Genomic DNA, 18,305 nt, shown 5'->3' on the forward strand with positions numbered 1-18,305 from the left:
GCAGCTGTATATTCTTCTTCATATTCACAATGTGTAGAGTTTTTCTGACTCTTCTCTCTCATGTCATGTATTAAAACATTTGTGAGTTGTGTAAATTCTGATTCTATAGGCTACAACCCCAGCAACACAGCAACAGCTATTCAAATCGGTAGCACATTTTGAAAACAGCATAAACTAACTTCACTCAGGTATTTTTACCACTTTTTTGTATTTTTTGCTGCTTAAAGAAAGAAGGTAGCACATGTGTGCTATGCACACAAGTGAGTCAACTACGACTCAGAACAAAGAAAGACTATTCAGCAAAAAGAATTTACAATGCTGTTCAATATGTTGAACAGCAAAATATCAGTTGCTACTTAACATCCCTTTCCTCCTGGCTACATCATCTATCTGTATTAAGCCAGTACAACTGTCTTGCACACCTGCTATAAAATTGCAGAGGGACTTTACTAGTTAAAAAGTAACAAATTAAAACTGGATTAAGAACATAAATGTTGACATTTTTTACTTAGTTTTTAACAGACTTTTTTTTAAAAAAAGTCCACAATTTGATGAGCTCCTACACCTGGTTTTACCGTGTGGTAAAGGGTAGGATGGGGAAGAAAACAAATGCTTTACCCAGGATTACTGCTACTGCTGGGGAATATGGGTTGTTAAGTTAAACAGATTGGAATAACAGAACAGAAAATGAAATTCAACATGGAAACATGAAAATGTGCATAGAGGTAGGTAATTTATTTCTTTAGTAAAGAATATGAGAGGATGAAATACTGCAGAGAAACACCAAAATGAGACAGACCTCCTACAAGAGTTTGATCAAAGGGTACGCTACAGTTTTAAAGTAAAAGCCATTTCACCAAGTACAACAGTATACAGAGCAGTATACAAAAAGTCTCTTACCAATGTCTCTCATGAAAATAGCACATGATGGACTAAGAAAAGCATTGCAAGTCTTTGGAAACGAGCAGACAAAACAAAACCTAAACAAACCATAAAAAGCAGCTTCTTTGCTTCAGGAACTGATTTTTCAAATATTCTTGCAAAGAACCATAACTGCCATCTAAGTAGCACGTAACAAGGTAAAAGAAACTGACCACCAATTATACATTTCCTAACATAGTGATTATAATCAGCAGAATTCTTGTCGGAAGTAAGACTTTATTTATATCACCTCTGTCACTGCAACCCAACATTACAAAGCACTCTGTGTGAATTCCTGCACACTTTTAAGCCCTCTAAAAGGAGCTGTGAATCTACTGATCGAATTAAGTTTCAAGTTTAAGGGAGGAGGGCAAGGTTAAGCCTCAAAGGATGATAGAATTTAATGGTCTGTATTAATATGTAACTCCACCATTCTCTCTAGAATAGTTCATGCAAGATCAGGGGACTCAACCCAACTCTTGTTTACCTGAGTCAACTGATGGCACACATTAGTTTGTCAGCATACTCAACAAAGAGAAAACAGAGTGAAAAATCAGGAGACAGAAATTCTCAACGGTGTATCCTGCAGAGAGACTCAGTACATTCAGTCCTCCTATCAATTTTCTCAAACATTCATTACTTTACTTGATTATTTGTTCCAGTCAGCAGAACTGTAGCTTGCACTGCATGCAAGAGCCGTGCTGCAGACACTCTCAAGGCATGGCGGGCTTATGCTTCCTCCAAGCCACAAGGAGACCAGGAGCTCTGCTGTTTAAAATTGTGAAGCATGTTTGCCTATTTCTAAAGCATGTGAATCATCAATAATTCTTGATTTGCCACAGCAGCTTGATATGTTGCCCTCTGAAAATTGGAAAAGTCAAAAGCAGCCTCAGTTCTTCTGCAAACTTAAAGCAACGTAACTGATTATGTGTAACATTTCTGGTGAAAGCCATTAGATATGAAATGTAGTATCATGTCTTACGAAGAAAACAATCTTGTGGTAATGCATGTTGTGACTTTTCATATCAAGTCTGGCTTCCCTTCTTTCTGCTCCTTTAACTGAACAGCTTAGCTTCCCTCATTCTTAAAAATCAGAAACTCAAACACATTCCTCTGCTTGGAAAATGTGGGTTTTTGTCAAAAAATAATAGTAATAAATGAAAAAAAAATTATATATATACATATATATGTCAAAAGTGGAAATAAATTTTGCAGACACAAGATTACATTTGAAATAGGGAAAGCATTTTTAATCAATTTGTTTCCACCTGCCTGAAAAAGCTTATCTGAAATGAAATATATCCAGAACAAAATCCTGTGATTTGTATCTCATCTGAAGGGATACAATGAGCTTTTCTCTGAAGATCATCTTTAAGTCTGACCTTTAAGTTCAGAGCAAACATGAGTCTGACTCTAAAAAAATCAAATCAAAGACTTGACAGTATGAAATTCTCTCACCCCTCTGCAATGCCAGCTGCTGAATTCTTCCACCATATCCATCCATCCCTGTAACAGACAAATTTCTGCACACTCGAAGTCAAGCAATGCAACAAACAGAAGGCTTAACAGAAACAAGTCTCTTAAGTATCTCACTAACTCTTAAAATGTAATTACCATTTTAATTGTTTGCATTTACAACTGAAAAAGTATCCCAAACGTTCAATAGAACATACATTTAGAAACACAAAATGCTGCATTCCAGCTACGATTCAGTTTGATATATATGCTGTTTCTCCCTGCATGTTTTCATGCATGCCCTCTGCCTGACACCTTGTAAATGCAAGTTGTCACTGCAATCATCAGCAGAGGAAGCTGTGAAGATGGACCAGGATGTCTGCTTCAGAATTTGCCCAAGCATTCTCCAAAGCCAGCGGAGAGCTGAACAATAGTTACGGAACACAGGAGATCAGATAAATATCAAGGCCCCTAATCTTAGGCATCTTACTCTTTAACTGCGTCCTGTTTCAGGAGTGTACCCTCCTCTCATGACAGCATGAACAATGTAACAGAAGTAGCATATAACATGAATTTAAGTCACAAAGCCAGTTTCTCAATTTCTCCTCAGCACCAATACTGTCATATTTTAATAAGAGTATTACAGTCGTATACATGAAGTGTTGCAGTGACATAAACTATCACAAAAACTCAAAGGAAACAAAAGCTATTTTCACTTACGTACGTGGGTTCTTTATGAATCAAAATTTTAAGGCCTAACCAAACATAACCTGGAAAAATCAAGCTACAGTGTATTTTGCAACAGTCAAGCTCTCCTTGTGTTACACAAGCATTCTGTTCTTCCTACTTCAGATACAACACAGCTTTTTACACCTACATGCAAAATTTAATTCTAGAATTAGTGTATCTTCAGTTCATGATGCCATTCCCAGAACAGCAGTATTTTCAATAATTTCATGTCAAGACACGGATTTATATGCAGTAGTTCTAGTCCATTTAATTAAGAAGAAATTTTTTTTCTTTGCAGCTAACCATGCATTTTTATACATAAATTAAAAAAAAGAATATAGTTTTGAACTTTTGTACTACCCAGCTCAAAAGCTATTTCACTATGAAGCGCAGACACAGTAGAAAAATAAATTTCAAACAAGAGGAATGAAGGCATCTAATAAAGTTTGATGGACAATGAATGTTTCATGAAATACATAAGCAGATCAGTGTCCAAAGATGCAAACACAGCAACCCTATCCCATATTTTTAAATAAGGTTTGTGAGAGCTTTGAGAACTGGGGAACAAACCCAGAAATTAAATCTAAAAATATGTGACCACATTGGACAGAAAGACACAAGAATAGCAAGTTTTTCTTAAACCCTTTATATCCAGTCTTCATTTTGCTTCCAGGAATGGCCAACAGCATATGCTCAAGTAAATGCAGATTACAAAAGCAGGGCAGGAATGCTGCAATAGTTCCCTCCTACCACTATTTAGCCATCTGTGGCTTATGCTCTTCCTGTACAGAGACTGTTCCTACAGGTTTGACAACCCTTGTTAAATTTTCGCTTAATCACTTTTCAAACCATTTTAACTTTTGGGATGAATGTAATTACAAGCTGCAGGAAAGAACTTTTTGCTTTACTTAAATAAGATGGGTTCTTTACAGGATCTCTGTATCTGCATTACAAGAAATTACAATCAATTATTCTCTGTTCGTGTCTATGCCACTTACAATTTTACAAACTTCCTTTACTTCCATCTCTCATTTTTTTTCCTCTCCAGGGAACAAGAAGCACAGTCTGCTTGATCACCTCTGGAAGACATTCCACACTTTCAATCATCCTTGTTGACTTCTGCATCAAGAAGGCAGCAGAGAGCAAAACTGCACGTGGAACATGTGGTATCTTTATAAAGCAGCCTAACAGCTTCATTTTGTTTTCTCTAATGTTTTTCATATTTGTCTTTTTGACAAAGGAATCAATATTTTGATGGAATCATTCTCAGCAATTCAAATGTCATGCGCCCTCCTGACAGATATAAGTATTATTTAGTGACCGTATTTGTGCACCCACAATTTCAACCAGTCTCCTCCTCCAATCATATAGGTCAGTTTGCATTTAGCAGCACCCAACCAGCGCCCTTTGATCAAGGAGTGGGTCAGCACAGCACAACTGCTGCCTCTGGCAGGTTGTTTTTACTCTTCACTTGTTAAGTATTTTCCTTAATTAACCTTTGTCACCCCAAAATACCACAAACCTCTAAAGAACTGAAATGCCTCTTTGTAGGGAAAACAGAACATGTAATCCTTGAGAGCTCGGTACCTTCAGGAACCTTGGGTGAGCAACCTGGTTGAGGTTCACTGTAAAACTGGATTGATTATTTACACTTACCTATACACTCAATGACTATGCCCTGCAGATTTGGGATGGTAAATTTCCCCTCAGAAAAGTCCACACTGATTCTTCCTCACCACAGCGCACGCATCCATTCTGTTCTCCACTAGCTTTATTCCTTGCTACAGTTCAGACTTGCCAGGCTGAAGTTCTGAACATTTCTTCAACCCTCACACCCTTGGCACTTTTTAAAAAAAAACAACAAACCACTGTCTCTAGTCACATTTAGTACCTTGCATTCCTTTATTAGCAATTAATAAAATTAAAATCTTACATGCTCTATTAAACAGTCCAGCAATTTCAGATTTGAGGCCCTTTAAAAGCTCCTAGCAAGTTAATAGGATCTTTAGTTTAAACTTCAAATTGGCTTTTTTTTCCCCAAGTCATTAACTTTAATTCCTCTGTAGAAAACTTCCTCAGCAAAAAAAGCAAAATAAACAGCAAAAAGGTAAATAATGTATTTTCATCCTCTTCAATATCTGTGTATTCCCCAAATACTTTTGTGACCATTATCACTTACAAGCCATATGGATATGGGTGTGTTTTCTTTACTATTTGCTCACACTGGCTTTATCACAAAGCTTTGACAAGCTTTTATTGATAGTTGATATCCTCTGTTAACAAAACACCCGACAAACAATCAGCTCTAAGCATTTTGCGCCCCTTTTTGATCCCTCGATCTTGTGTTACTCTTTTTTGAAACAAAAACCCAAGGTCTTCAGTGAGTTTTTTTCATGACTGCTATGAAGCTGAATTTGAGACTATGTTTGAGCATACAATTATGAGATTGCTCACTCTTACAAAGGAGCTCTTCAACTGCTACATCTTAAACCAATTCCTAGGTACTGCTCAAGGACACAAGAGCTGCTCAATACATCTTAATTGAATGTTACCTGTCAATGCAGTTGAATGATCTACCTACCATGACTAAGCTCTATGTCAAGCAAATTACACATTCATACCTTTATAATTAATGCTATGGAATGAAGAATTTTCCACAAATTATCCCTTCTCATTCCTGGCCTAAGACAGGATGCTCATTTTAAAACAACTGATACTTTCTCAGCTGACTATTTTTAAAGATGTCTGGCATTCATATGTAAGCAAGCATACATTCCTTTTTGACCGAGTTACCTACTGATGAAACTATTTATTGAGACTTCTGTTATTTTCTACTATGCTCTATTTGACATTTGCTCAGTTGGTGACAAATGAAGACTGAAATAAATGTTTTACTAATGCTCTGTATTTATTCTGGCAAAGACAGGCTGCTGCTGCAGAACAAGACTCTCATTATGTTTCTCAGTCTTGTTTCTGGATCATCTGGCAGTACGAACAAAAGCTACGCGTCCCCTCTTCACACAGCCCACCTCTTCAGTAGACTCTGTCATGTAACACGACCCTTCAAACATTCCTTTTTCTTTTAAATTTTCTTTTCAGGAGTAAGCACACATCCAAAGCAGTGATGATACATCCTTATTCCATACTTTTTTAAGGAATAGTCAGCTACCACAAAATACTATCATATGCAAGTTTCACAGATTACTCAAGGTACTAAAAGTAATTACACCTCTGCTGTGCCCTCCATAAACACAAGTATACAACATCTTAAATCATTGTAATATACACACAGAATAGATTCATGGAATAAAAAAAAACCTGGAATAAAATGATTATTTTAAGCCAGTCATGTGAACATCTTAATCTCAAAGTATTTATTCTGACTGCGAGAATATTTTTTAGTAAAATCCAGAGTTAAAGCTGATCAAACTATAGGTAGCAACCCTTTCTACATCCTGCAAAAAGGGAACCTTCAGGCTTTTAAATTATCCTCGTGACAACATGCACAATCATTTGCTATAACATTTTCAATGTGTATGAGGTCCATTTCTATTCTGTCGAATGACCAGAATTGTGATTTGTAAAAAACAAGATACAACCAAGGACACTAAGGTCTTGTGCAGTGTCAAGTTTTAAGAATCAAATTAAAAGATCCCTTTGTAATATTGGGAAAATCTGCATTTCATTTTTAACCTTGCTGTAGATATTCGAGTGCAATTATTTTTTCCTTTGGAAATGGGTATTTAAATGGTAATTTAAAAGCTGACGATTACTAAACTTTATTTTAGACTTAAATAGAAGATAACCTTAAGTCCATGATACCTGGAGAAATTGCAACAAAAACCCCTCAAAACAAACCCCCAACATACACCCATTAAGCAGCCTGCTCACTACAGTAACTTCAAAAGCAACAAAACACATGACACTGTAAGACTCTTATTCATTTCAGACACTAAAACTTTAAAGGTCACATGTAAGTCTATACATGAATTATACTTCTGGTAACCATCAATTAAAAGAGCAATAAGCCAATTCATTCCTACTGTAGGTCTGAATTATAAGGAAACCATTATCTTTTCCAGCTACAAGACGATGGCCAGAAGACTACAATTTAATGATTGTCTAAGAAAGTCACTACTCAAAGTTGTATTTGATAGAGGAAACATAAAAGGGTAACAATAAAGTATGGACTTAAGTTTATTTTTATGTCTGTGGTATGCCCCCCAAAAAGGTTACAACCATATCAAGTTTGCAATTTTCACCCCCAAAAATTTCAACTTGAAAGCTCGAACTTTAAATCAGAAGTCCCGATGTGAGCTCTTTCAAATGAAGCATTCAAGGTGATCACTGTTGCTGAACTCCTGATTTCTCCATGAAGCGCTGTTATAGGAAGGTCAGACTAAGATATTTGAAAGAACACAAGAAGTAAGAATATGAGTATTATTGAAAGATCCAGTGTGACTGCCTTCAGTACAGCACATATGCATTAATTATTAGTATGATGAAATCTTAATTTTCTATGTTCTTTTATTTACATCCAATAATTTTCTTTAAAAGTTCAGACCGCATAAATTAAGACATTTACTCTTATGACAACTGTTCTTCCTTTTCTCAGATGCCCCTAAGAAGGCAAGTTGAAGGCTACTTAAAAAGAACACCACTACACAGTATTATTAACCCTATTCATGTTGCCAACCATGCTACAAGAAAGTGCTTCTTTTACCGCTGCTTATCAAGCTGTGAAGAATTTCAGGCACTCAGTTACGTATTTACTGGATGCACTGGATCAAAAGTTCATAATGCAGTATTATGATAAAATGTACTTGCATTGATTACACAAGTTCTTTTTATTTAACAACACAATTAAATTTATAGTTTATTTAACTGTATGTCCTAAAATGCTCCTAAAGAACACGTAGGAGACACACAAGATCAGTGAAGTAGAAAATATAAGTAATTACTGCTAAAAGGCTGTTAATAATTTGAACATAGATTTTGTTCTGAGCAAGACTCATGGATGGAGGTCAAACTTAGGTGCAGAGAGGAAGAGAAAAGGAGCTAAGATACAAACCTGAGGCTTCTCCAAACATTGGTAACCACCACAGACTATATATCCCACAGTGTTAGGTACAATTTTAAAGAAGGAAACTATTTCTCTTTACAGCAAAATTTCTAGGCATTTAAGATCTATTTATATGCATAATCACACAACATCAGGTTTCATGTCTTAAATCACAAGTGGAGAATATCCAAGTGTCTCATTTTGATGCAGGTAAAGAAAATTTTAAGCACACTTCTCAGACAGTTTTAATCCAGCTTTCAAACTCCCATGCAAATGCAGCTGTTCTATTCTAGCAATCTTACTTAAGGTTGTAAAGGTCTGTTTACATTTCAGAATAATGAAAACAAAGGTTAATTCATTCCTATTCACTTTCCTGCACTCCACAGAAGAGCCAGGACGGCATTCTTGCAAAACATCACAGTCCATCAGCCAAATTAAGCAAGCCAAGTTAAGACTCTGCCTTTCCAGCTTACCTGAGCTGCAGAAAGAACTCTGTGACTTTGTGTTGGCTGCTGCACTCTCAGTTCAGGTAACAGTACCACCCAGATCTTTATACACACTGTTAATAGCTGCAAGGTCACTTCCCAGGCATGCAGCAGTGTGTTAGTTTTACACACAACAGAACCATACCTGTGCAAAAAGTATCTTCACTTGGAAGGGCATTCCCATTAGTTTATGCTTACAACCTGCATTAAAAGTACACTGCTCTGTGCAAGTATATCTGTGCCAATTTTGTAGCACAGTTTGAAAACTAAAATATGATGGGAGCTACCAAAGAAATCATACCAGTGGCACACTACTTATTTTTAATTTACAGATTTGAAACTTTGGAAGTCTACCTCATACTATTCCACTGGACAGCTTAGACTGTAGTATAAAATGCTATCTAATATCTTCAGTAAACCTCAGTATTTTAATCTCAACTTCAAAGTCTAAAAATATCTCCTCCCTCATTTCTCTCTAACTGCAAAACTGCACACTGCAATGTCGAAGCACGATGGTCATTCAAACCAACTGCAATGCAAATTGACACCTGGGAGTCACTTCAAGTGACTTCAAGTGAAAAAAAAAAAAAAAAAAAAAAGGAGTAAAACACTCCTGGATCCAGCACTGGCTAAAATCTCTTCACATGAAATATTTACAAACCTAATAACACTTTTATTTTTAACTGAAAAGTAGGAATAACATTACAAAACCTGTTGAGATTATTAGAACAGGAAGTGCTAAGGGCAGTACGTGCAGAATTCGTATTATTAATGGATCATTTTTTTGAAATTTATCTCCCTCTGTATTTGAGTAGACAAACAAGAGAGCTTGAATAAGCCCATTTATCACAAGGGCATGTAACTTCAATTATCTTTAAAATATAATTTTTCTTACATAAGAAATACATGAAATGAAAAAAACCCTAGAGAGCACTGGACAGCAGACATAAACCATTTGAATGAAAACAAGTAATAAATAGTGCAACATCAATAACCACACAATCTCGTACCACATGAGTATACATGGTAGAGTACCAGAAATAGGGGGACAGGAAAAAAATAATCAAATCTTCTGAACTAAAGTAATAATAATAAAAAAAAAAGAAAAAAAAGTCCAAAGCATTCATGCCCTAGATTTCTTACTAAAAGACACCCTTGACTTTGGAAAAATCTAGTTATGCTATTAAAGTGTTACAATTCTAAAATAAAAAGCCTGGATTAAAGACAAAACCCCCATCTATGCATGACAGAACAGCTCTAAGTTGTGTAAGGTACAGAGTCTGTACAACCTCCTCATTCTCTACCCAAGCTTTTAAGCTGTTCTTGACCACAGCACCGCAACAAGAGCTCAGCCTCCTCAAGACTTCAAGACTTTTACAAAAATTCCTGCTTCCCAACTGAAATCTCATCATCTACTAACACATTTAAAACCTCAAATTAAAAAAAAACCAGCAAGCACCACCAAATTCAGAAATCCCGGAAGAAACCCAAGCAAAATCTCCAACACCAAGAATAATACCCAAAAGCTAAGACCAAGGGTAGACTGGAAAGAAGGAACATGAAAAATGGGGTAGGAAAAAAAAAAAAAATCAACCAATCAAAAATCACAAAAAAACCCCTCACACCAAAATTTGTTAATATTTATCAATTCAAATGAAATGTTATTAACCCTTTTTCTCTGAGTTTGGCAATTTTTAATTCTAATCACGTAAAATTAGGAACTGAAGAACATAAGAGTTACAGAAGACTAAGATGCAGAAAGATGCCTTATAATCTATCCCAAACCTTAAAACTGGTAGAGGACCTCCCTTTTTAAAAAATTATTTTTCAATCTTTCTCAAATCCTTGCTGATTGCCAATTTTGTTCTCACTTGACAGTCACGCCACTACTTTGCCCGGGATCAACATTAACCCAATACACCAGCAATTACCTAGGTCATCCTATCCATCCTTGTAACAATGCTGGCACAGTAGCAGATGTCTTCCAGCCCTTTGGAATTTTCTCAGTGTCCCAACATTGATTAGAAATCACTAAGGGAACGGTGCCAGGTATTTCAAACTCTTGGGTCTTGACAGACCTATTTTTAGTGTCTCTACATTTATACTGAAAATGGAAAGCATCGTATAACAAGTATCATCTACCTTATCCCTCAAAACAGATTTTTTTTTTTTTTAACACTCCCCTGCATTCCATTACGGTATCTATAAATTATATATGCTGGGGGTGGGGGTGGTGGTGCTGTCTGGTAGATTTGGAGTTTTGTGTTTTCTTCTTCATTTTAGGTTAAAAAAGCACATTAAGCGCTTTTCATAGAAACACCAGCTACCATTTGTTCAATTATCCTTGTACAATATTCTCTTTCTATAAAATCCCACAGAAGCACATTATGTTTTCCCTGGCTGTTTGGAGACCTCCTGTATGTGATTTTTCTTAAAGGCCTGTTTTGCCTAGGTATAACCTATAGTTTCTTCTACTACTTATTTATGGAAAAGAACTACAGGCTAACTGTCAACTATGCACAGAATCCTCCTTGGTCTGTATGCATCTGACTAGCACAGCTACTCCACATTATTTTTGGCTTTTAAACACACAGAGTAAAGGTCTGCCTCATTTACAGATAAAAATTACCAAACTTCTTACTCAGCTGTATTTCCATGATACCTCCTCTCCTTCCTCAAAATCTGCAGAGCTGTTTCTCAAGTCCCTTTGGCCTACAATGCTCCACTGACAGTAGCTGTCTTTCACAGACCAGGGTATCTTCTCCCTGCAAACCACCAATTTATACATCACACAGGAAGGCTTTCCAGCTGGGTGCAGAAAACACAAAACTCTTTTCCCCTGCCTATTCGAGTCACTGATCTACCACTGGCTGCTGCAGAATAGAATGAGAGTTGTACAAGTTTGCAGGTCTTGCTTCCCAGGCTCCTGGCCATGTTCATTTAAAGCACAAACTAATCAGCAACCTGATCAAAATATCAACACCAATACAACCCCCAAACTGACAGCTAGGTGCTCCCCCAAAAGATAAGCTTTACTCATCTTTGTAAGTCCATGATTTCAGCTAGGATGTTTGCCAAGAACAGGAGAGACTGACTAGAACACCAATGGTTGATGCTTCCCTCTCTATAAACACCCATAAACACCAAAATCCTTCCTGACAACTGTGGAAGTTAACATATTTAGAACACATAATCAAAAGACTATCTCAATACCAATTGCTCTCTGAAGGATTCTAGAAAAAGTCTGGAATGTACAACTGCTGTCAACAGTTAATTTTTTTCATTTGTATATGAAGAATATGCATAAGAATGGACACGGTTGTCATCCTGAATGAATGACACAGTGGTTAAATGGAGACAAGAACCAAGAACAAAAGGAAAAAATGACAGTTACAGCAGCAAAACACTGGAAAAGGGTATAGGAAAAAAAAATAACTAGACCAAAACCCCACAAGACAGTAAAGATAGTTCTTACAAGAAATAGGTATATTCTGGTCACAAGGCAATAACTTCTCGTTTTAAGCTTCAAAATTCTAATTAAGGCTCTAAAATATGCAGCAGAACAGAGGTATTTAAAAGCTGTCCTGTGTCATAAAGATATTTGAAGTCCTTCAAGATTAAATTTTAAAAGACAGTGAAAATCAATGTTCAAACTTTCAAAACGTTAAAGGTATTAATTGAACACATATTTCAGGATAAAGTCAAAATCATCTAAAAGAAATACCATTTTTAACTTCCAAGACAAAAGCCAAGTATTTGATACTCATTCTCCATACACATTTTTCTGACCCAGATACGATCCACCCTGTTTTCTTGAAGTGTTTTTACATATACCCTGCCAAACATCCCCTTTCTCAAAAGAGATTAAATCTCATCAGCACTGCCATTCTGCACAGCCAAGATATGATTACATTTGAAACAATAAAGTATCTCAACACACACAACTTTCCTTAAATGAGCCCCATAAATTCTACATAAATAGCACCTTACATATCAAATGCTGAAGGCAACCTAGAAAACAGTTTATGGGGCCAACCAAACCTAACTGTTACCAAGCCAGGTTTTTAATCTTCGCAAAAGCAGATGAGATCTTAACCACACCGAAAGCCTGCTAGTTAGAGCCCAAGCTCAGTAAAGCAAGCAAAAGCAGGGAAGGGCAACTGCAATTTTCAGTTTGGTTTTTTTTTTTTAAATATACATCTTGGTTTTTACTAGCATGAAATCTCCATTTATACTCTTTGCTTAAAAGTAAGTGTTTCAGAAGAACAATTACAACTAGAAAATAAATTTTTATGGACAATAGTGACTTGTATGTTGTGAAAATAAATGCCTATAGCTCATGAAGACAACAGACAATATTGCAATACCAGTCTCTTTGTATTCAGCATAGAAAAGACTCCAAAAATTCTGACCTTCAGTTTCCAAAAAAGGACAACCAGTTTTCATGAAAAATAGAAGGCAGCCTAACAAGAACAGCACTATCCAAAATACAAAGAGGAATTTGGCTCATCCACAACTTCTCCAGTAAAATTAAAATCAGTGCAGTAACATGATAAGGGTCTTCAAAATACATTTTTGACTGTTCATGATAGTGTAGGAAGGTATTTTGTAATACACCCAGACTTTCCAATATGTACACACATTTCTGTACTGACTGCTAACCTAACTCATTCTAATGTATCACCATTGTTTGTATAAGCAAAGGACACAAGAAGATGAAATGAGGAAAGGTAAAAAGGGAGACAGAAAAATGTAAGTAGGTGAGAGGTCATTTGCAGATCGGTGCAGGTAAGGACGCAGATGAACCTTCACACCTCTGGGTTAGTTCTACTCCAAGCATTACCTGTTTTCAGAGAAACTAAGTGCTTAATTATAGTCCACTGCTTCATCATCCTCCACGTACACATAACGGCAGGACAAACTGAACAGAGCTGCTACTTTCACACTGCATGAGACCTACATCATCCAGCAGGATCCTTGCATGACAGACTAAAGTGAACAATACAAGGAGCCCTAGAGAACCTTTTAAAACTAAGTTTCAGCTCCCTTCAGTTGGTAGTTCCAGAACTCTAGGCAGCACATGCACACTATTCTTTAAAGTACATACTAGGTACATACCAACATCATTTTATATTACTTGTGACTTGGAGTTTTATGGAAGAGTTGTTTGATTCCTGATTTGCAGTTGAACTAGCAGACTTTATATGAGGGCATTCTGGTTTGCTCAGCTTGGTCCTAGGAAACCACCTTTACAGGCAGACAAATCCACACTCCAGATTTTGACACGAAGCACTAACGGTTTTTGTAGAGTCTATTAAAAACTTTATGTTCAGATAAGGATTTTTTTCTCCCCAAGATCTTTCATCGTTTGTGCAAACACAGTATGTTTACAGTAAAGTTTTCTAGACTGTAACATGGCTAAAAAGCAATACAGAAACAACAGTGGAAGTAACTCACTGGAAAAAGAGCTTCTAAATCTAATCCTTCTGACAGCTTGCTGCCTGATGCTTTCTGCAAGTGGACAGTTTTAAGGATAAACTCATTCCTTACACAGATTAAGAGTTGTTGCTATGAAAGTAAACAATACAAAGTTCTATACTAGCTGTACTTCATTAGGTGAGTAAAGAAATGTTATGTTTTCCACATAGAGAGAAAACCTTTCAGAAAGGACAATGTTAAATTAAACTCAACTGTTCTATATAAAACCAGACACAACCTGGTGAATCATCAAATATAGGAAGCTACAAGTACCAGGCTTAATTTCATCCCTGTTTAAAAGCCAAAGAACATCTATAATTCAGGTTGCAATACTTAATTTATATTTTGCTTTCTTATCTTCTAATCAACACAAAAATGGTCATACTAGAAGAACCTCAACACCTATTCAGAGGTCAGACTGCCACAGTCTAGAATGTTGCAAGGTTTTTCTGCCCAAGAATCCAAAAATTAAAAATAGATGATGTATAATCTTAAAGGAATGCAACAGCACAGATTTATAAGAAAATATATGGGGATTAAAAACGACCAACAGAGATTATTAAAGATTCTTAAAACACTGCTTGTTAAACTCAATCTAAAAAGCAGAGCTACAATTTGTTTGCCTGTTGTCAAGGGATACTGTAATTCTGACAACTGCTTTGTTTATCAACTACTTCAATAGCACATCATTTTATACAAACAAAATAAAACAATTTAAATAGTGGCTTTAGAAAATGAAACAAAGCCTGAATTAGTAACAACTACCAGTTAGAATATCTGACCTATTATTAGTATTAAATAAAAAGCAACACTTTACTACGGTCATGCAGTTGGAAAAAAAGATCTTAATGGATCTTAGTGGAGCACAGAGATCACTTCAGTGAAGACTAATCAACTAAATATTCAGACTGAAAAAAAACCCAAACCCCGCTGATTTGAAGATATGGAAGTACTGCCATGATTTTTAAAAGCTACTTCTTATTTAATTACCATTTTAAAAAAATCCAACGTAACTCTAAAGTTAGACTTTGCCAGAGTTAGCACCAAATTAAATTCAATTTTAAATCACTATTTTACTCATGTTTTATCCTTAATGTTGCTGCTCTCCAAAATAAAACAGTATCTCAGGAATAAGAAGTCCATACTCGTTAAGGTGGCAAAGAAGCGTCCAGCTGAAGAGTAGTCTCAACAGATGAGGAGTTAAATGGACAGAGCACAACATGTGCATCCTATTTCAAATACTACAAAAATCATAGCTCAGCTTTAAAAGCCAATGGCACCAAATGTGAAATATGGATGATATGTACTCTTCCCCAAAAATTTTCTTTTAGACAGACATGAGCTCTACTCCGGAGTTACATATGGCCACTTCTGGATTAGGAGCCTATCACACACAAAACCAGACAACAGACCATGCTAAATTGACAACCAACAACTGTATTTTGTTGTGCTGTAACCAGAAAAAAATAATTCAATAAGACTCCATAATAGTTAACATCATGTCTGACACTTTTCAAGTTCATGAAACCTCTGTATATACATAAGGTACACACAACCTTGTATTTCTTCTTTCCTGCCTTAATGGTTTTCATACCCACATCATATCGTTTTCATATTTAAGCCCAAATCACATAATCAGATCTACAGGAGAAGGTTTCAATGAAGCTGTAGGATAGAAACCACTGGGATGTGTGATTGAGGGTCTCCTTGCACAAATCAGTTTACATGACACAAGAGGCAGACCGTACAGTCTAGAGGGCTTGCTTTATAATCTGTGTAACACAGTGGAGCCATGCTTGGAGAGATATGGATGATACTTCAGACAGACCAAGCTATTGAAATAAAGTATGGCAGAAAGAGAAGATTAAAGTGTCTAATTCTACGGATGACATACAGACTGGCTATAAATTCAGTTTAACAATAAAAAAACATTTCTCTGTTTTATTTCTAGCTTGAATGCACAGTCTGAACAGAAGGGCCAAAGGGTTATCGATTTAATCTCACTTGCATAAATCATAAAATTGTTGTTAATCACTCTAGCGATACATGAAAAATGTAAGAAAAAACTGTTTCTCATCGATTTTAATTAAGAAGAAATAAATAGCTGAAGTACAGTTATTTCTGCCCCTCCCTTTGTCAGGATCTTTCAGACAAAGAAATCAAGAAAAGGATTGTTCTTTTTTTTTAAAACAGTAAGGACTAACATACGAATTATAAGAATGACAAAAGAACAGCTTCGAATTACTTACACTCATTTTTAAAACAAGCAAGTTTCAATTTAATGTTATCTCTTCAAACAAATCCATTTAAACAGACATTATCACTGTACAAAATCACGATAACTATCTTCAGAACAGAAAGAATTACACTAGGAAGAGAGGGACATAATAAATTTACATATTACTTAGATAAAACAGGTCTTTCTCTAGAAGCCCTTCAGTAAATACATATTTTGTCACATAGGTTCAAGCCCCGCCTGTATTCATGTCAGAATTGCAAAGCCCAAGTTGTCCTTTCAAGCTGCCTGTAATTGGATGCCTGCATGTGCTTTGTGCTATCCAGCACCGGTACTTCCCTCACGCTTCCAGACGAGGTGGTGCTGACACAGCTGCACTACAAACCCAACACCCGTCCTTCGGCCCGAAGCAGGCAAACGGTCCCACATCCTGGGAATCCAACAACATGGGGGTTGGACTAGATAATCTGCAGAGGTCCCTTCTAACCCTAACAACTCTGTGATTCTGTTATCTTTCGTGGCCGCTCCAGCTCTCTTCCCCATCAGCTGTTTCTCCACCAGGAACGACTCGCTTAAGGCTCTCCCTCGCACATCTCCCGGACTATCCTCTCCCTCTCCAGCCCTCCTCCTGGCTCCGAAGGGCCACCAGCTCCAGACATGGCCTGGTGTCATTGTCTCTCGCTCTCCGCCACCTCTTCCTCACTCGTCCCTCCTCCCTCACCGCCGCCTGTCACCTGCTCCCTCCCCGCCGGCCGTCTGCTTCCAGGTCAGCTCAGCTCAGCTCCGTGTCTGCCTATTCATCCTGCGAGCGGGGAGGAGGAGGAGGAGGAGGAGAAGGAGGAGAGCCCGGCGGGCGCCGCAGCGCCCTCGCCGCTGCTGTCAGCACGGGGCCGCTCCCGGCGAGGGGCGATGCTCGCCCGCAGCCCAGGGCACCCTCACCTCCGGGGGCTGTGCTGCACGACCCAAACCCGTGCCACGGCTCAGTCCGCAGCCGCACCTCTCCCGACCCTTCCCTGCCAGGCAGCCCCTCTCCCTCATTCCCCCAGAAGCCGCACAGCCCCCCCCCCCCCCCCGCAACGCAAACACGCACTGGCAAAGAGGGCCCCGAAACGCACCCCGACCTCTGGCCGCCCCTTCCCTTGCCGCCCGGGCTGCTCCTCACCTAGTGCCACCTCGCAGGCTTTGCGCAGCTGGGAGTGATGCGCCTTCTTCACCTCCTTGTCGGCCAGGATCTTCTCCAGGGCCCGGGTCAGAAACATGTTTTTCGTCTTCTTCCCTTCATACATGGGCGCGATCGAGCCGTGAGAGGAGGAGGAGGGTGGAGAGGGGAAGTGAGAACGGGGCACCGGCCTCTCCCGTCGGGAGCGCTGCCAGGGACGGCGGCGGGCGCGGGGGAAGGGCCCCCTCGCAGGGCGTCCCGACACCCGCTTGGCGGCTCCCCCAGGGGAGGCTGGGGTGGGCCCGGGCGGCGCCGACAGCCAACTCCCGAGGCTGAGGGAGAACGAAGCCTTCTCCTCCCTTCTCCTCCCACCCCCGATGCGTGTGTGCGCGGACGGCGCCCGTCAGTCCCCGAGCCGCCCCCGGCCCGCGCCCGCCTCCATCAGCACCGGCGGCGGCGGCCGCAGCAACAACCTGCCCTCGCCATGTTGGAAGGAAGCGACGTCAGGGCCGGAGCGGGAGGAAGCGGCGGCCGTGTCCCGGGAGGTAGGGCGGGCGGAGGGAAGTGGGAAGGCGGGGGGCACTCGCCTTCTGCCCGCCCCGCGGCCACGCCACAGGTGGAGCGGAGCCGCGGGAGGCAGTGAAGAGGGATGCACAGAGATGGCCGCTGCCACCTGGTAGATAGATGAGGAGGAGGGGCCGGGCTTCCCTTCCGGGCCACCAGCGCTAGGAGGTGGAGGAGGAGACGGAGGAGAAGGAAGAGGAAGAAGAGGAGGAGGAG

The 18,305-nt window shown here is 38.9% G+C and overlaps 1 protein-coding gene across 1 annotated transcript in view; it reads right to left on the minus strand.

Moving 5' to 3' along the window:
• ARFGEF1 (ARF guanine nucleotide exchange factor 1) overlaps window positions 1–17,990 on the minus strand; it is an 87,529-nt gene extending 69,539 nt beyond the window's left edge. Inside the window, exon 1 of the mRNA XM_082303196.1 lies at window positions 17,529–17,990. Within this exon, the coding sequence (XP_082159322.1) occupies window positions 17,529–17,652 (124 nt within the window). The 5' untranslated portion in view covers window positions 17,653–17,990. The remainder of the gene's footprint in view (window positions 1–17,528) is intronic.
• Between the last annotated feature and the right edge of the window lie 315 nt (window positions 17,991–18,305).

Source organism: Coloeus monedula (assembly GCF_965178545.1).
Source record: "Coloeus monedula genome assembly, chromosome: 1".
Taxonomy (NCBI): Eukaryota; Metazoa; Chordata; class Aves; order Passeriformes; family Corvidae; genus Coloeus; species Coloeus monedula.